Source organism: Salmo salar, chromosome 01, assembly GCF_965601325.2.
Source record: "Salmo salar chromosome 01, fSalSal1, whole genome shotgun sequence".
NCBI classification, from domain to species: domain Eukaryota; kingdom Metazoa; phylum Chordata; class Actinopteri; order Salmoniformes; family Salmonidae; genus Salmo; species Salmo salar.
Window position 1 is genome coordinate 25,127,961 of NC_138291.1, and position 19,988 is coordinate 25,147,948.

Consider the following 19,988-nt stretch of genomic DNA (forward strand, 5'->3'; position numbering starts at 1 on the left):
CAGCATCCTAATAACTTACAGGAGCTGCTGCTGTAGTGATCTGAATTATCCTGGGATATTTTTAGCACTCTTGCTCTCTACAGTAAGTTTGCTCTTTACTGGATAAGGACTTTCTTTTGGGGATTCAACAAGGACTATTAAAACCAGTTGAGCTGATAACTGTATTTTTTACATGTATTTTTATTTAGCCTTTATTTAACTAGGCAAGTCAGATAAAGAACAAATTCTTATTTACAATGATGGCCTACCAAAAGGCCTCCTGCGGGGACGGGGCCTGGGATTTAAAAAATAAAATAATAAATACAATATAAATATAGGACAAAACACACATCACAACAAGAGAGACACAACACTACATAAAGAGAGACCTAAGACAACATAACAAGGTATCAAAACATTACAACGCAGCATGGTAACAACACAACATGACAACAACATGGTAGCAGCACAAAAACATGGTACAAACATTATTGGACAAAGGTCAAGAAGGTAGAGACAACAATACATCAAACAAAGCAGCCACAACTGTCAGTAAGAGTATCCATGATTGAGTCTGAATGAAAAGATTGCGATAAAACTGTCCAGTTTGAGAGTTTGTTGCAGCGAACTGAAAAGAGGAGCGACCCAGGGATGTGTGTGCTTTGGGGACCTTTAACAGAATGTGACTGGCAGAACGGGTGTTTTATGTGGAGGATGAGGGCTGTAGTAGGTATCTCAGATAGGAGGGAGTGAGGCCTAAGAGGGTTTTATAAATAAGCATCAACCAGTGGGTCTTGCGACGGGAATACAGAGAAGACCAGTTTACAGAGGAGTATAGAGTGTAGTGATGTGTCCTATAAGGAGCATTGGTGGCAAATCTGATGGCCGTATGGTAAAGCACATTTAGCCGCTCGAGAGCACCCTTACCTGCCGATCTATAAATTATTTCTCCGTAATCTAGCATGGGTAGGATGGTCATCTTAACCAGGGTTAGTTTGGCAGCTGGGGTGAAAGAGGAGCGATTACGATAGAGGAAACTAAGTCTAGATTTAACTTTAGCCTGCAGCTTTGATATGTGCTGAGAGGAAGGACAGTGCACAGTCTAGCCATACTCCCAAGTACTTGTATGAGGTGACTACCTCAAGCTCTAAGCCCTCAGTCTTGCACTGTTTCGCTATGGTTTTAGTCATCATTCTAGCAAGAGGACAATATTTTAATGTGGTAGTGTTTCCCCCCCTAGAAAATGTGAATGAATAAGCCTTTTCATATTTTATATTATATCCATATATAGTTAGAATCTGTTTTAGGAACGTCTACCCAAAATATTTCACCTTCTTTATTATGTCAAATCATGACATTACTGATAGTCAGAATCTGGTAAATTTGTTTACATCTAAATCAACATTTGGGCCATTTAAACAGCTTGCATCCTACCCATATACAAGGGGAGAAGGGCTATGTAAAGGGTTCGAGTTTGACATTCTGACCATATGCAATGTGTCTGCCTCCGACATAAAACGAATGTTTGACTTCCACTCAAAATTACTTATTTAATTATTTTAGATCGAAAGAAGTGTGTAGGACGCGTTCTTTATCGTAGAACAATGAAAGTTGTGTATTTAGATCCGCCTGCTCAAGATCAATTCAGCAAATTGCTTTGATATATCTTGTGCAGTGAAGCATTCGAGCTGGATAAAACAAATTAAAAACTCCCGTAGACGTAACGTTGCAGTGAAGCGATATAAAGGCACGTAATGATTCAGCCGACCACCGGAGGGGGGCAAATACCCGTTCATTCGACAGAGTCATAGGAAAGTCTGGATGGCTGTCTTGTGACTTATAAAACGGTGGGAAATCTATAAAATAAGTCATGTAAACATATACATATATTTTTAAGTAATTCTAGTACCCGATTTCGGGGACTGTCAGTTTGAGGTTTTAACTAACTAATATTCTGCCTAAGAAGATCTGTGATTTAAAAAGAAAACTAACAAAGATGCACTTAGCCTTCTGCAAAGAGTTGTTCAGATAGGTATCAGCTAGTAAACTGTTTTTTTCCCCCTGTACAGGCCAACAACAAATTAGGGATCAAACAACAAAATAAGTAGTTTATATTCTTGCTTTCTTGACATAAATCTTCTGCAAAAGTTGAACGTTGCCGACTCACTGGCCATCGACTAAAAAACACTGCCTCTTTAAATCCACTAGGCAGCCTCGTTTCCGATTTATACACCATGTGACGTAATTATTTTGCACAAGAAGAACATCGTCTGTTCTACCAACCTCTTTTGTTCACAGCCCGCTCTCGGTTACCGCTAAAATACGGACAACGTGTATCTAGCTAGTTACCGGGGAATAACATTCGATAACAAAACGCTAGTAAACGTAATACAGTGCGTTGTTTTGGGGTACTGCCGACCGCTTTGAAACCAAGTGAATGAAAGCTTTGCAGAACGTGAGCGACATGAGTACCGACGTTAAGCCCGAGCCTAAAAAAGGCAAAATGGAGAATGAAAGCAAATATCTCCCCGAACTTCTGGCAGAAAAAGACAGCCTGGATTCGTCATTTACTCACGCAATGAAACTGATATCTGCAGGTAATTTATCACATTTTGATTGAAATGCATATTCGCAGTGACTCCTGAATTTGCTTGTTAGTTATAGTACGCTATCTGGGGTAGTTGAAAGAATGACGATGGCTAACTAACGTACTGTAGCTACGTTAGCTAGTAGTCAAACCGTTCTGGTTTGTAACGTTAACCCATTGATTACTACAACAAATTATTTGAAACGTTGACCTATTTGTGAAACGTTGACCTCTCGTTCATATTTGCCATAAAGGAAACGGCTTGGGCTAAACCTACACCGCTATGTACTGTAGTGTTTTTCTTGGGGTTTTTTTCTCCCTTGGACAATGGTTGCTGTGGAAAGAGGCATGTTAGCACGAGGTTCTAAGGTAGAGGCATGGCACCAAGTGGGGGTGTAGTGATGTAACTAACGTTAAAGGGATAATCCACCCAAAACCACAAATTCCTGTGATTTACTGTGTAAAGTAACAATTGAACGACATATATTTTTTATATAAGCTTGGTAGCAGCATGTGAACATCTCTATGGCAGGGGTGGGCCATAATTTTGTCTAGAGGACCACATGGGGATTAAAAAAAATATCCAGAGGGCCGCACCGATGTTTTTATTCATCCGGAACAATGTGCATTTTTATATATATTTTTTGGCTCAAACCTGCCGGCCAGATTGAATGTTGCCGAGGCAGCATATAGTTGGCGCTAGATCTGCACATCTAGGATTGTGCATTCCCGGTAATACACGTGTAGACCGGCTCATACATAAAGCATCCTTCATTCAGACTGCAAGGCATACTTTCCCTCAACCATCTAATGGCGAACCGCAGAGGAAAAACGGGAAACGTGTATCGCCTTCATTAAACACAATTGCCCCCACCTTCAGCCAAGGGTGTGCAATATCCTAAATTGCCTGAAAATAGTGGGGAAATTGTTTTTAGACTACACATTCCCGCCGTTTTTTTCCCCCGGCTGCTCGCAAATTGGGCTTCCAAGGCACTGCATCTCAACGTTAGAAGCGTCACTACAGACACTCTGGTTCGAATCCCGGCTGTATCACAACCGGTCGTGATTGGGAGTCCCATAGAGTGGCGCACAGTTGGCCCAGTGTCGTTTGGTCGGTGTAGGCCGTCATGATAAATAAGCATTTGTCCTTAATTAACTTGCATAGTTTAAACAAATTGAAAAATGATTCCTTTGACCAGAGGATGCTTTATGTAGGAATCGTTCACGTGGGACACTGGTGTATTACTGGGTATACACGTCAGTCCTAGACAGTGCCGATTTAGCGCCCCCTATCGGCTGCATAAGATTTAGCGCCCCCTATGGGCTGCCTAAGCTGTTGCTAGCTACACACAATATCAGCATGTAAAGTAGCCAGTTAGTGCGGTTCTTATAGGTGATTTTACATCTATCATTTTGAACCTGCAGATCGTGTGGCCTGGCAGTGGAGTTTTCCATTTGCAACTGCCCTTTGGCCACACACAAATGCGATTTCTCCCCTTCCCCTGTGGGAGAGCACCATTGAGCTGGGGGTGGGGAGAAAATAGCATTGCGTGGTGGGATTTGAAGGAAAAACTGAGTTGAATAATTAGGTCCACTGATTACTTTGAGCACATCTAAGTGAAATATATACACTGTCATGGCGATATAGACAAGCGGATGCTTTCTAGGCAAGTATGACTATGATTTCCTGATTTCAGAATTCATTAAAGTTAAATCATGGTGACGTTGTCAATAGTCCATGTTATGAGTGGATAAAATAACTATCTTCAAATTTCCCGGGGTGGATTAGCCCTTTAACATGGCTGTGATGGCCACTCATGAACTTCCCAGAAGACATACAAATTGTAAGGCTTGTTGAAGGCTGCTTGTGAAGGCATTTGCCAGTCAGTGATGGGGTTGGCTTGCAGTTCTTGTTTGGAACAGTAGCTAGTTGGCTAACAATATATGAAATGTGGCTGCTTATTTGTTAGTGCTGTAAAAATGTGTAGTTAGCTGGTGAGTTTCTTTTTTTTTCTCTCGAAGTAGTTAAGCATGACTGGTTGTCTCACCTAGAATGAATGCACGTTAACTGTAAGCCGCTTTGAATAAGGGAGTCTACTAAATGACTAATGTAAATGAATCCAGCATTTACAGTTGGATTCCTGAGTTTCTGGCAGATATTTGAAATTGATAGACACCAGCTAGTGTGCACATCTGCAGTTTGATGTCTGCTGCAAAGTTACTGTACAATTCTGTAGGCAGCGAATTGTTATGCCTGTTGGGACCTCTGCCAGCAATGTCATGGCTAAGTGTCAGACGAGGTTATAAACAGCTTCATCCTGCTGCAGTGCCAGTTAACTGTGTTATTGCAGCTTGCCTCTCCCCCAGCACCAATTTCTACCAGACAGTTCCCCACTACCTGTCTGTCTCAAACTAAACAGGAGCGTGCATTACAAGTTTGTATTCTACAGTCTGATCAGCCATTGTTTTGGTAATTATGTCAAATTAATGCTGTGTCTCATTCTTGAGACTCACCCTAACTTCCCCATTGCACCCAATCATAACAATTACAGCATCAGGGTTGGAGACTAAAGGCCAACTTGACATTTTCCCTAGGATTTATATCAGGCCTGTTTGCCAGTTCTGAGGATTTCATAATTATAAGGGTGTCTTAGTTTCCCCATAATGTATTGGGATGTTGGCGGTTGTGCAAAGTCTCTAATGCCTGCAGAATTTCACTGTTGGGGCATCGGTGTTGTAGAGGATTAGAGACCAATTGTCACACAACTGTCTGTTCTATGCCAGTTGTCTGTGTGAGGAAATGTGGGCGCTAAAATGCTGGATCATTTGGCTTTTGTCTTGACTCCAGGATCTTCTCTAGTAGGGCAATGCTCCGATGTTGCTACTTTAATTATTTCTACTTGGATTTGACCAAGCTCTGCTAATTGCTTGTGAATTATGAACATTTAATGAAGCACTTGCAATACGTTTTATCTTTAACAATGGTACAGTGATAATTTACTCAACTAAAAACCCATGTTTTCCTGTCTGTAGAGATCGAAAGGATTCAGAAAGGAGAGTCAAAGAAAGAGGCAGAAAGAGAAACATACTTGGACCTGTTTACCACAAAGAACATCAAGGTCAAAGAACGTGTGCTTATTCCTGTCAAGCAGTACCCAAGGGTGAGTAAAGTTCTCTTGGTCTCCATTGAAATGTAAATTCTTTTTGGGGGTGTCCAATCTTTAGCCTGACTTCTGAACGATTTATGATAGAATCGTGCAGTTTGGGCTATCGTGTTTAAAATGTGTTTACTTTTGGGGGGGAAATAATTACACATTTGTAGACTGCAAGAAGCCCAAACAGATATAATATTGTACTAGAACATAATAATCTCAAACCTTGTTTGTATATGGTCAAGTACACTCAGTGACCAGTTTATTAGGTACACCCATCTAGTACCAGGTCGGATCGCACTTTGCCTCCTGAACAGCCTGAATTCTTCAGGGCATGGAAAAGTTGCTCAGTTATCAAGGGACCTAATGTCTGCCAGGAAAACATTTCTTACACCACTGCCACCAGCCTGTACTGTTGACACAAGGCAGGATGGGGCCATAGACTCATGCTCGATTGTCCACTGTTGGTGAATGCGTGCCCACTGGAGCCTCTTCTTGGTTTTAGCTGATAGGAGTGGAACCGGGTGTGGTCGTCTGCTGCAATAGCCCATCCGTAACAAGGACCGCCGAGTTGTGCGTTCTGAGATGCTGTTCTGCACACCACTTTTGTACTGCGCTCTTTGTGGCCAATCCTGTTAGCTTGCGGGATTCTTGACATTCTCCTTCAACCTCCCATCAACAAGCGGTCTTTGCCCACAGGACTGCCACTGACTGGATGTTTTTTTTTTTTTTTTTTCTTCGCCATTCTCGGTAAACCCTGGATACCAAGAGGCTGGACTTTTCTGAGAGGCTGGAACCAGTGCAGATGGCACCGACTATTATACGACAGAGTTGCTTAGGTCACTCGCTTTGCCCATTCTAACATTCGATAGAACAGTAACTGGATGCCTGTCTGCCTGCTTTATATAGCAGGCCATGTGACTCACTTTCTGTAGGAGCGAACTGTTTTCATGAATTGGGTGGTGTACCTTAACTGGTGTATATCTCGCATGGGAGTAATTTAGAACAGATTTCCAAAATTAAAATCTCTGGTCTTATTCACCCCCCCCCGGTTGCTCAGAACTTGAAAGGCCAAATAAAATTGTCTGCCAGTGGGGCAACCCTGCCCTACTTCATCTGGCTCTCCTTTACTGTCAAGGGACTGACATGGAATGAAAACAACTTCCACCCCTCAGGGTTTTCAGTGACCAACTTTAATGGATATGACTGCATGTAGTGGAATGATGCTTTTTAATTTCAGGGAATGAAGTTGAAATGCCATTTCAGTGCTCATTCAGATATGCAGTGTAGACATCCGTATCATTCCATTCTGGAACTTCGTGCATATATTATGACTATGACACGTCTCTGTTGGTGATTGTTCAATGAAGTGTTGTCATTGGTGTAAATTTTCACTTGAGAAATACTGCACCAAACATCTTAGTTGGATGTAAAATTGTGTGGCTAAGATCTCTTCTGCAAAAATGTCAATTAATGACTGATTTATTGAGTTATGAATTAATCTATTTTGAGGATGTTTACTGGCTATGGTGTTTCAAGATGGACAAGTGCTACTATTGTCATTTTGCAAGCTCACTCGTTCGGGTCACATAGCAGAATTTGGCTAGGGGCCTGCCAAGCTGAAACATGAGCAAGGCTTAAGACCCCCCCCCCCCGTGGTGTCTAAATATGAAAAAATACAAAATGGTCCACGTAAATGGGCAATTGCAGAAAGAGTGGTGTTGGTTTGACCATCTGATAATTGAAATTCCTTCCCCTTAATTTCGGTGTGCCAAAACAGCTCTCATATCACCGCCATTAAACATGGACCGATCTCAGTATCTCTTGGGCAGGCTCTCGCCCTCTTTTTCATTTGAGTAAGGAAAAAGGTTGAGGAGAAACCAAATGGCCCTAGCTGTCACGTTAGAGTGCCTGAGTGACAAATTAATCTATAAATGTTACCTGCTCTGGCCTGGTTTCCCCCCCATTGCAGCAGACTGCCTGTCTCGGGCACCGCTTGCCTGTCCCTGATCTCCCTTAGCCGGGATGGGAAAGGCGTGCATCACACTATACGTTGGATAGGTTGTGCTACGATATCTTCCGCAGCCTAGCAACATGATATAATATGACCCTTATGAATGAAACAACCTGCACCAACAGAGGCCATTTGTGTAATCTCTTTTCAAATTCTTTCTTCAGTTCAACTTCGTTGGTAAGATTCTGGGACCCCAGGGGAACACGATCAAGCGACTCCAGGAGGAAACGGGAGCAAAGATCTCTGTGTTGGGCAAAGGTTCCATGAGAGACAAGGCGAAGGTAAGAATGTCGGGAGGCGCTGACCAGGTACATGTGTGGAGTCCCTTTGAAACAAACATTTATCAATCGAATGTGTATTGGGGAAATTTACTGAGTAGCATCGGACTTAATTTAAGCAATAAGGTCCGAGGGGTTGTGATATATGACCAATATACCAAGGCTAAGGGCTGTCCTTAGGCAAGACGCAACGCGGTGCGCCTTGACACAGTCCTTAGCCGTGGTATATTGGCCATATATCACAACCCCTTGAGGTGTCTTATTGCTATTATAAACTGGTTACCAATGTGATTAGAGCAGTAAAAAGGTTTTGTCATAGCCGTGGTATACGGCATTCAGGGCTGGAACCACCCAGTTTATGTAATTTTTTCATTGTTAATTTCAGGAGGAAGAGCTGAGAAAGGGTGGTGAGCCCAAATATGCTCATCTGGGTATGGAACTGCATGTCTTCATAGAGGTGTTTGCCCCCATACCTGAGGCATACCTGCGCATGGCTCATGCCATGGACGAGGTCAAGAAGTTCCTCATCCCTGTAAGTATCCCAGAGAGCATCCTGCTTCAGCCACAGACATTTAAAGTTGTGATCTATGGGTTGATCTATGATGGCTTAGCAATGGCCCAAGATTTTCCATGCTGCTGCTATGTTCTAATCACGGACCTGCCATGTTAATGTAGCTACTACTTTCTTTACTTATAAGCAGGACACCATGGATGGTATCTGCCAGGATCAGTTCATGGAGATTGGCTACCTAAATGGAGGTCAGGACTCACAATCCAGGGGAAGAGGGGGCCCCCGAGGCAGGGGTGCACCCCCACCCAACTCTGCAGGAGCCAGGTAGGATTCAGTGCCTTTGGCAACCCCTTATTTTTGAAGACCACAATCTTTCCAACTTTAAATTTACAAATATATTTTGTTTTTCTTCAGGGGGCGAGGAATGCCACCTCGTGGAGGAGCCCCTCGTGGTGGAGCTTCCCGAGGAGGGCCACCCAGGGGTGGGTCCACCAGAGGGGCTCCAGCTGGCCGGGGTGGACCCCCTTCCACACCCGCTAGAGGAGGCACAGCACAACGTTCCAGACCCCCCGCACAAGGGACACAAAGGATGCTCCCGTCCCCAGCCCACTCCCACCAGCAGCACCAACGTCAGCACCAACATGCACCACCACCCAAGGCTGACGCCTATGATGAATATGTAAGTCAAACCACTCAATTAAGTCATTGTGCTGTGTGCCTAGTTTCTTTCAGAACTAAAGAAGAGCTGTCAGTTTGTTGTATTTATTATAGGTCTATTTATCACGGCTGACATGTCACCTCTTCATTCATGGTTATCTGCCATTGATTTATATCTACACTAGATCACTGATAGGGGCCGCTGTGTTGAATCAACTATGCCTCCATTTTGGCACTTCTAACATTGTAAAATATTTTGGGAGCAATAGGAAATTAATTTATTAATGTCTACATTTGTTTTTGCCACACTTGTTCTTTTGTACACCTTAGTGCATATGTGAGCTAAACATAAACAAATGTTCCTTAAATTAGCATTTTCGATTAGTAATGTTACTGACCCCACAAACTTAAATACTTCTGCTTTTGTCCTTCAGAAATTATTGAACTACTGTAGAATCCCACTTATTTTTAAGGAGGATTGCTCCTACTGGGGAGTGCCGCTGACCGTTGGCTTCAGTCTCAATGGCCAATGTATAGCATCAGCAATCCAGGGTTTTTAGAAATCATTGGTATCAGCCCAATGGAACCGTTCTAGTCCACTTGAGTTGTTTGTTCTGACATTACTCTAGCATTGTATGTTGTACATGTACCTTGTCATTCTGTGGTTAATTGTTTGTGGTCTTCGTTTCCCCAGCCTGCCTATGAAGAAAGCTATGCTGAGCCTGCATATGAAGGTTATGACAGTTATTACAGTCAACAACCTCCACAAGCGTAAGTTTCTATCTCATAGTATAATGGCTCATTGTTAGTTTAAACAATGAAGTGGCCAATCCTCAGGACAGTGTAGGGGCGCAGACATTTCCCCTCACAATATTAATTGTAGACTCAAATTGGTGGAAGACTGTTTGACCTTCTCTTCTCAGGGATACAGAGTACTATGACTATGGACATGGAGAGGCTCAGGAGGCCTTTGAACCCTATGGTAAGATATTAGTAAATTACTGGTGGTCAAAGTTGGTACAACCAATGTTCTTATTTTCACATACATTCTCAGATGTTAAAAATGACATATTTGGGCCAAACCGGTCTTGTCAACATTTTGTACTGAATGAATTGACCACCGCTCTTTATTGCCACACTGCGTGTATCCAAACATTGACCTTTGTTTGGGACTTTTGTGTGCATTTTCTCTCGTAGCCCAGGACGATTGGGAGGGTTCGTGGCCTACCACTGGAGGCAAAGCCCCTCCTGCAAGGCAGGATAAGCGGGGGTCCTACAGAGAGCATCCATACGGAAGATACTGAATGGCTCCGGTAGAGGGTTGCCCTGGCAATTGTCTCCCGTTGTAAATCACTTTTAACTCTGAAGTAATTTCCCTCTTTTTCTTTTACATTTTCTTTGATTTTTTTTTAATGGTTTGAGAGCAGGATAACTGGATGTATCGCATCGAGTGGGCGTAGCAAGCAAATGCAAGGATTTTGATAATACGTTTCATTCAATGTTTGTTTCCACTGCATCTTTGAGTTAAGATCTAATTTAATGGTTACTTGAAGATTAAAAAAAAAAATAATAATAATAATTGATACCTTGTGTAGTTTAATGTTCAAAAATGTTATTTCAGTTTGTCTGTCGTAATGAGAGGATTCAGTGGCAGTTGCAGACTCATTTAGGCTGCATTTCAAAAGTATTTTTAGCTAATAAACTTGATCAATGTAACATCGGCAACTTAGAATGAATGGGGAAGAACCTAAAAAAAATTCTGGACAATTTTTTTTTGGTAGAATCTAAAATTCCATAGGTTAAATTGTTTTTCTTAATTTTTTTTTCTTACAGAGTTTTGCAATCTAGCCTTATTAGACACTTGAGACGGTCTGTCCTAAAATATCTCAGTCATTTCAATTTGACTTGATTGTGTAGTACATTCTACTTTAGATATCTTTTGCGATTGGCTTACTTTGGTCTACATCTTATTGGGCTGACTGATGGAAATTCTGGTGAATTACTCTATTTGTTGGTGTCCTACCAAGATTTGGACATGGTCCTCACAGGGTCTTTATGTAAGGGAAACTGCAGCCAACTCAATATTATGTACTTAAACTAAGGACAATTGTATTGCTATCTAAAGTTGTGCAGTCTCCAAAATGCATAGTGCTATATGTGTACTCTTGCCTAAATAGGATACTAAATATATCCACAAATGTTTTGCTGCAGTGCGTTGTATCAATAAAGCCTAATTTGTTTTTGTTTTTTTATCCAACTAAACCTGGTATTTTGCTTTTGTTGTATAGTAATGCCTTCCACTAATAAAACTGATCCTCATTTCGAGGTTCTTCACAAAACTCGAAAACAATCACCAGATTATTGCATGTACATAGGAGACAAAAGCAACCAAAAAGAACGTCTGCTCTATTTTGATAAAGGGCACATCCTCTTCATCTGTCTCTTTAATAGAGGATCTAGAAGAGACTCATTATGTCACGTAAAATAACGATGGTACCTTAAGGTAATGTATTTCCAAATACTTCGCCTGACAATGATAGTGCCTGGACTTGTATTATTTGAAGTCAATTGTTACGACAGCACATTTCCTCAAGCTTCCCAATGATCCATGTATTTTTAGTCATTTGAAATAACTGATTTTCAACAGTATTTCAAGTCAAGCTTGCAGGATTCTTACTTGACTTTAATAAAACCAGCCAGCATGACTTTGCATCAAAGAAAAATATCGCAGGAGAGAGGATGCTAAAAGCCTAAAGATCACGTCAAGAAGGTAAAATGAACCCCAACTGTCATTTGTTAGATTCTTTTTGTCTTCTGCACAAAATGCTAGAACCTGCTAGTCATCCAAAACCAGTTGTCCAAAAATACATACCTGCATAATATGCTATGATGACCTGTTTCAAACAAAATAGCTGTACAAAATTATTAGAAATGATTGTAATGCAACTCTTGCTAAAATTGAAAACAGTTATGGTCCAATCATTTCAACTGCCCTCCCTGGCTTTTTTTGTTTGGTATTTTTAGAATAATGTTAAAATAATCTAAGTCATGGTTATAAAGACTTACAACCTCCGCTTGAGTTGCATGACATTTGCAGTGGAATATTAGTCTTGCATGAATGATCGTGTTCAAGTACATGTTAGTTGTCAACAGCACTTGCACAAGGGTCTCATTGTATTTCTGTCCCCAGGTATTCCGAGTAAGTCCCTCTCTGGGTTTGAGAAAGGCATCGGACTTGAGCTGAATAAAGTCCTCGGTAAGTCGTCCATTACTCTTCAGCAATGTCATGGAATTTGACTAGGCTAAAGCTGCTATAGTATTTTGGGTTTTACTATTACTTAAATTGAGGAAAACTGATGAAACGATGGGTGAACAGTCTGCCATCCACCTGAGTATTCCTCATTTTGCGTGTGCTTGTTGAAGTTGGCCAGAAAGCTCCTAGTCCTCTTCACAACTAACTGCAATGTTTTGGGAATGGACCCTCAGGCTGAATTTTGTCAGGGTCTTTACCAGCTGTAGTGGAAGATCAAACCAGTGTTGTGACAAAGTACTTACTGCTAGACTGGAGGAAGGAGGGTGGAAATGTTGGTGATCTCCAATTTTGTTCTCAATCTCAGGTTTTGGGAAGTGCTCCGTTTTTAGTTGCTCAACAGGGTGACTTGTGAATTTTTATCGTTTCAACAGGTATAATCCAGTGAAAGGCCTTGAAGACTGCACAGGTAACTTAAGCCTGGCAGCCCCATGTTTTGTTGGGGGTTTAACTGTCAGGATTGCCACAAGGCTTTTCTTACACAAGATATGCCCATCAGTTTGCTATAAATGAGGATATGTGTGTTTGCTCCAGCACTTATGGATAATGGCACTCCTGGAATATGGCTGCTTAATGTCTGCAAGTCTCCAGAGAAAGAACATGAGGCTTACAGTGCATTCAACTTGAGAGGATGAAGTAAATGCACTGGTTCCTGACAAAGCAGCTTGGAGTAAGAGGAACCAAGTTGTATTCTGGGAAATGATGCAGACAATTACATTGATAGAAGGCACAATCTTTCTGCAATATCAAAACTGATCTACCCCCTAAAATTATAATTGCTACATTTCCTTGACTTTTTTTACCTTGTTTTACTTGTTTTTTGTGATTGTAAAATTAGTTGCCTCAGGAAGGTCTTGAATGATTTCTGTGCAGAATAACTTTGATTTCTTAAATAAATCCCAATATCCTGATTATGCTATCTTTTTGTCGGAAATTATGTTTTACATTTTAGTCATTTAGCAGACACTTATCCAGAGCAACTTACATGAGCAATTGGGGTTCAGTGCTCTGTTCAATGGCACATTGACGTAAGGGCAGAAACGTAACCCTGTTACAGGAAATCAGTCAATTGAAATATTCATTAGGCCCTAATCTATGGATTTCACATGACTAGGTGGAGGCGCAGCCATGGGAGTTGTCCCGCCCACTTGGGAGCAAGGCCCAGCCAATCAGAATTAGTTTTTTCCCCACGGGCTTTATTACAGAAAGAAATAACCCATACATTTCATTAGCTGCCTGGGTGGTTGGTCTCAGACGATCCCATAGGTGATTAAGCCGGATGTGGAGGTCTTGGGCTGCTGTGGTTACATGTGTTCTGTGGTTGAGGCCGGTTGGACATACTGCCAAATTCTTTAAAACAAAGTTGGAAGGGGCTTATGGTCGAGAAATTAACATCTGGCAACAGCTCTGTTGGACATTCCTGCATTCATCATGCCAATTGCACACTCCCTCAACTTGAGACATGTGGCATTGTGTTGTGACAACTGCACATTTTAGAGGCCGGATGGCTTTTATTGTCCCCAGTGCAAGGTGTACCGATGGAATGATCATGCTGTTAATCAGCTTCTTGATTTGCCACACCTGTCAGGTGACTGGATTATTCTGTGGTCTTGCAATTCAGCTCATGAAACCAACACTTTACATGTTGCGTTTTATTTCTGTTCAGTATAAATATAAACTTGGTTACTCAACATTGACAACACATCTCTCGTATCATGTTCCCTTGCCCTATCTATTTTCTCACCCTAAATAAATAAACAGCATCTTTCTGGGGACCAGGTGTCTAATGGCATCATTGTGTGAGAGCAGCTGCTCTGGTCTGGTTTCTCTTTCAAGCTCTCACTTCCCTCCACTGTTTTATGCTGGGAGATGTCTAGCCCCATTCTGTCAGGAGGGTGAGGCTGAATATTGACAATGGGAAGTAGGGGTGCTCAGAAACATACAAAATATATTTTTCTCAAAATTAGTGCACTGGGCATTTAGTATTAGCAGGATGATATAAACGTCTGTAGAGCGCGCAAACATTTTTTTCTCCAATATCTCCACTTTGGCAAGAAAGGTAGTTGTATAATTTAAGAACAGTATCTTGCATGATACAATTCCATGTATTGGAAGTTGTTGCCCTCTGCGGTTGTCATTCTAATAGAATCAAGAAAACAAAATCCTGTGCCGAGTTATGGGCAAAGACGCAACATCCATATCAAATGTCACATTTTTCTTGACGTTATAACATGGAAAACAACCAGTAATTTGTGCAGTATTAATGCATCATCCTTACAAACCACAATGTACATTTACATGACTATTGTACATAGGCTGGTCATTAGGTTTGTACCTGTATACTTTATCACCAAGAAGAAAAACAATGTACAATACAGTAATTGAGAAAATTGAAACAAGTAGTTTGATATCTGGCTCAGTTGGTAGCGCATGGCGCTTACAATGTTAGGGTAATGGGTTCGATTCCCACGGCAGACCAGTATGAAAATCTATCCACTCCCTTCTGTATACGCAACACGAAAAAAAAAAAAAGGAGCGTATTCCTTTATCGTTGGCTTTTCTACAGAAATGTTTGGTAATCGACTAGGAATGCATTGAAGATCGACCGGTTGGTGACCACTGAGGACATACGCTGTAGTTTACTGGAGGATTCAAAAATCGAGGAGGGCACGAAATGGCGCTTGAGTCGAGAGAAATGTGGTCGGTACGCGGTGGCCTTACATTAATTCGAGAGCAGAGATGTGTTTGCCTGAAGGAATTCTTACTACATGTTAAGACTCAAATTATTGCACTCACAAATAAGGAGCGTCCCCACACATGATTTTCCGTCATCTCACACCAATTTTTCGGTTTGCTCTCAAATCTATTTTGCGCTCATAACCGCTTACTATAATTTTATATCGGAGGAAATGCTAGCCAATGAACGTAGCAGTCTACTGAAACGCGATTGGTCAGGTTTTTTTTTTTTTTTTTACCAATCACGACTTGACTGCTCTTCAACCGGATTTTGGACAATGGAGATGAAAGGGACTGTGAAAAATGGCCGAGTTATTACTATAAAGTGGTGCCTTTTATGTCCCCAGGAAATTTCACTTATTTAGTGTAAAATGTGGATTTCAAAAGGGCCTTAGTAATTACATGTTTAAAATATTTCATAATTTTATAGTCCTAGTTAAATTTGTCATTGTATTTATTTAAAGATTTTCAGTGTGTCCTTAATCACTTTCCACACTAAGGTTGCGTAGTCTGTGGATGAATAGTGCAGAATGCAAAGTCCATGGAGGAGAGGATTGTCATGGACCAGGTGGACGGTTGGTGAGGGCTACGGCACAAACTGTTCAGGTGGCGGGAGGTTTTGGTTGTGTTGACCTAAACCGTTTGCCAAGGAAGGGGAGGTGATCTTTCCTGCATGCTTCCTTGCCCTGCAGTCGTGCAGAACATCGATGGAGGGCAGGTGGCAGCCAATGACCCTCTCAGCAGACCGGACAATCTGTTGCAGTGATGGAAGAGGTGAGGATGGACTCGATGATAATTTAGAACTGAATCAGTACACAGCATTCAAAAGAGGACTGAGGACAAAACACCATACCTTCACCAAACATTGCACTGAGGAACACAGATTTTTTTTAAATAGTAATTGTCTGACTGGGAACTACCATTGTCTATAAATTACAGAATCTAGAATTATTTATTTGGCATTGGAAGTTTTATTTAATACAGTCAGTGATCACATAGGGATTAAGTGATGACTTGGTGGGCTATATATTCTTTAAATTAGGTTTTACCAGCACACTGGAGTGAACAAAGTGAGGGCACAGGTGACAGACAGGTAAGATTCTAGTTGAGGTGGTTTAATAACATTGAAAATGCACAGGCACTGAACAGCACCGCACTGTGTATGTAGTATGGATGGGCTAAGGCACTTAGTGGTCTGGCATCTTGCTTCAACTTGTTAGTATCCCATGTGCCCCACCCTAACTAAACAACATACACTTATGTATACTGTAGCTAAGAAAGTATTACTATCTCCCTGGCATATTACATCATTTATGCAGCAGCGTACAATACATTTTTGGACTCCCCTTGTGCTGTGCTCACTTGAACAGGAAGGTGGCATGGCAGTCCTTCGTGGTCAAATTGTGTCACTGCTGCTTAACATTTTGCGCAGTTAAGCAACTATACTGATGCAGGTATCTTTTGCAGATGGTCACATGCAGTTGGACACATGGAGGAGAGAATCATTTTCGCAGTATCTTCAAAACCTTGTCTTTATGACAACTGCTGACAGCTACAGGGACATAAACACAAAAAATGCTCTTTGGAGACAAGTGTCCATGATAGTAGGATTGCCAGGTCAGTTTAGTAGTGAGCTTGTGCTAGATGTGGCTAGTTAACGTTAGCTAGCTTGCTAACCTAGCCAATGAGGTGTGTGTGTGTGTGTGTGTGAAAGAAATAGTCATATAAATTATGCTAGTTAGTACCCCTGATAACTTTCCCAAATAATCATGTTTGAAAGAGTGTGAATGTCAGAAATAGAAATGGTAGATACTACTGTACCCCTGATAATTTGGTCTGTGTAGTAGGTGACATGTCCATGATTGCTATCTAATAACTATAGTTATGCTAGGTAATGGTTTGGCTTATCATGTTCATGTCTATGTAGAAGAAGACTGTAGGAGGAAGTGGAGAGGACTCAGGGACAGGTATCAGAGAGAGAAGGGCAGAGAAAGAGAAGAAGAGGTCTGGTTCAGCAGCTTGGCGCTTCTGCCACATTCTTTCTTTTCTGGATCCGTTTATTGTGCCTAGGGCAACAAGTGGACATTTTACAGCCAGACCCTCTACTACGTCATCCACAAGTGTTGTCGCCACCGGTGCATCCATGACGTCCAGGGGCCATTTGTTTCTTTAGCTGTGTTATGGCTACATATTATTTTCTTTTTTTCAGAGACAGAGAAACACACACCTCTTTCAATCGTTTTTTACTTCTTTTTTTTTTACAACACACATACCTGTCATGTTCTTTCCTGTACTTAATATCTCATTTAGACTTAATCTGCTTATTTCTTCCCTACACCTTTGCAGATCTAAGACGAGATGAAAGTAAAAACACATTCTCTTCTTAATTTGTTTTTTTCCCACCTGTATTTTGTCAGGCCACTGAACATGGTGGTAAACTGTACTATTTGTATGGACCCTAGGTTAGCCTTTCCCTTTTATCATACTAACTGTATGTCGTATAACCTTAATTAGTGCTCCCGCTCATCTGATGTACCATGCCAGGTGTGTATAATACTGAGGTTAATGGGAGAGGGAAGGGGTTAAGGTGTGGTCTTTACTCCCAATTGTCACTTAAATATAACTTCCAAATGAAGAGAGACAATGATACATAAAGTAATCTGGGGAAAAAATACAGGTCCCAGGTCTTCAGCCCCAGGGAGTGATGCAAGTGGTGGAATCTCCAGGGTGCCATCCTGAAGTGCCTGGCCGAAGGCAGAGTCCAGGAGGGTCCTGCCATCACTTCCCTTGCCGTAAGCACCAACATCGACAACATGGAAACAGTAGATGGCATCTACTACAGCCAGGAGTACAACTGAATATGTACCCTTGTAGATGTAGAATTACAAACCCGAGCACGGTGGAGCCTGGATTACTACACGTTTCCCGTCAATGGAGCCAAGACGGTTGGGGAAATTCTACCTCTCCAGGAACTCGGCAGCAATGGCCCTCCAGTCTTCCTCCTTGGGGACAGGCATGTATTCACCAACCAGACAGTCCCAAATGGCTTGTGCCACAGAGGGGACAACGCCTGCCACCGTGGACCGTCCAACTCGGAAGCTGAATCCGGTGGTCCTGTAGGAGCCCCTGTCGCCAAGAATCTGAAGTATAATTATCAATATTGTGTGTAACTTGAATTCCACCCACATTATATCTACTCATATAGCTAGCTACCTCATTACTGTTTATTATGCTCTACTAATTATATTGTAACCATCATTAACAATGCCTTGAAACGGTACAATTCAGTCTATGACTATCATTAAACTGTAGCCCAGGCCAACTCTACTCTTAGAATGGTACTATCTACTTAAAAGGGTTCTCTGGCTGTCCCCATAGGAGAACCCTTTTTGGTTCCATGTATAACCTTTTCCCCAAAGGGTTATACTATGGGGAAAGCAGAAGGACACTTTTGGAACCTTTTTCTCTAAGAGTGTATGTGAGTCCAATAAGAATGTAATGAATGTCTGTAACTGTCTTGAACGACAATGGGTCCTGGAGAAGACTAGCCTACCTTCATCAGGGCAGAAGGCACCTTTCTTTTCACTTGGTAACATTGCATAATTAAAAAAGGATTATCAAACAACTTTGGGAAAAGTTATAGTCCTAATGAACATTCTGTAAAAGTACATCTGATGTCAAATAGGGACTAAGTAGGGAGCCCTTTAGCTAGCTGGGTTGCACATAAAAACAATGTATCAAATATCAATCAATCATGGTATCAAAGGCTTTACAAATCTACTAGAATGTAGCTTACTGGAGACAAATCGCCAGGCGTTCAACTGGGCTGATGGACTCCCGGTAGTTGGTATCCATCCGGACGATCCTGGCCCCAACCATCTGGAGCAGGTGATCGAACTGGCTTCGGTCCAGACGAAAGTAACTTTGGAATTCCTCTCCAAACAGTTGAAGCTCTTGAATGAGACGGTGAAACTCCCCTGCCTGCTTTCGGGACTTTAACCATCTCTGGACCCACACAGACCTGCGCTTTCGGTGGGGCTGGTCCCGGCCCAACAGTGCGATCAAGACCCCCTTCCTCAACGTTGGTCTCATTGTTGAAAGAGCCTACTCTGCTATCTTGACTATTTATTGCATTTCGCTCCAAAACTGAAATTTGGAGGGAAATTATATTATAGCCTCTCAATGAATTTGTGGATGTTATCAAATAAATAATATACTTGGCAAATAAATGAATAAAACATGTATAGAAATTCTACAGTCAAACTGTTTTTATTATGTTATCCCACATTTTTTTACTGGATATGTGTGCAACAAAAATTCAACATTCACATTTTGCTACCATACAATTTGATGCATACATTGATAAATCCACCATATGCACCACACATAACGTCCTGTAACTGCCTCTGCAACGCAATGCTGCAAGGCAAACGCAGCGTTCCATTGGAAATGAATGTACTTCTGGTGTATCAAAACGCAATAACACAGTCGGTGTGTTCGAAGCATAAGACTTTGAAAGCTACAGCAGGACGCGGTAATGAAACTTCCCAAAGAGATCACTGACGCCCAAACCATTTGATATGAAAGTAGATCTGTTTAAATTCTTTCACAAGATTAAACTTAAGCACATGTTTTCTCAAAACACTGTTTCAGGCCTAGAAACCCAAACAAAGAACTGGTACCCATGTCAGAGTGTGCGCACCTGGTCGAAGGAAGTCAGGTGCAGGAGAGCAGAGATGAGTGAACAGGCACACTTATTTCAGG

The 19,988-nt window shown here is 41.7% G+C and overlaps 1 protein-coding gene across 3 annotated transcripts; it reads left to right on the plus strand.

Moving 5' to 3' along the window:
* Nucleotides 1-2,221: 2,221 nt before the first annotated feature.
* LOC106581236 (KH domain-containing, RNA-binding, signal transduction-associated protein 1) lies at nucleotides 2,222-13,399 on the plus strand. 3 transcript variants are annotated; one of them, XR_006769225.2, is made up of 12 exons: nucleotides 2,222-2,576; nucleotides 5,600-5,727; nucleotides 7,897-8,013; nucleotides 8,396-8,542; nucleotides 8,709-8,845; nucleotides 8,936-9,200; nucleotides 9,873-9,949; nucleotides 10,102-10,160; nucleotides 10,376-10,545; nucleotides 12,369-12,434; nucleotides 12,863-12,897; nucleotides 13,023-13,399. XR_006769225.2 is itself a non-coding variant. In XM_045715266.2 (9 exons), the coding sequence occupies exons 1-9, from the start codon at nucleotides 2,417-2,419 to the stop codon at nucleotides 10,480-10,482; spliced, it is 1,197 nt and encodes a 398-aa protein (XP_045571222.1). In that variant the 5' UTR covers nucleotides 2,222-2,416; the 3' UTR covers nucleotides 10,483-10,761. The 3 variants fall into 3 exon arrangements, 2 of the variants coding, with proteins under 2 accessions (XP_045571222.1, XP_014018821.1); XM_045715266.2 differs by lacking the exons at nucleotides 12,369-12,434; nucleotides 12,863-12,897; nucleotides 13,023-13,399 and having other exon boundaries at nucleotides 10,376-10,761; XM_014163346.3 differs by lacking the exons at nucleotides 12,369-12,434; nucleotides 12,863-12,897; nucleotides 13,023-13,399 and having other exon boundaries at nucleotides 8,712-8,845; nucleotides 10,376-10,761.
* Nucleotides 13,400-19,988: the final 6,589 nt, after the last annotated feature.

Bases quoted from the DNA above. Each gene is read 5' to 3' on its own strand.
- LOC106581236 (XM_045715266.2), top strand. From the start codon at position 2,417: ATGAAAGCTTTGCAGAACGTGAGCGACATGAGTACCGACGTTAAGCCC. The intron at 8,014-8,395 runs GTAAGAATGTCG...TGTTAATTTCAG, and splicing joins CCATGAGAGACAAGGCGAAG to GAGGAAGAGCTGAGAAAGGG. The intron at 10,161-10,375 runs GTAAGATATTAG...TTTCTCTCGTAG, and splicing joins GGAGGCCTTTGAACCCTATG to CCCAGGACGATTGGGAGGGT.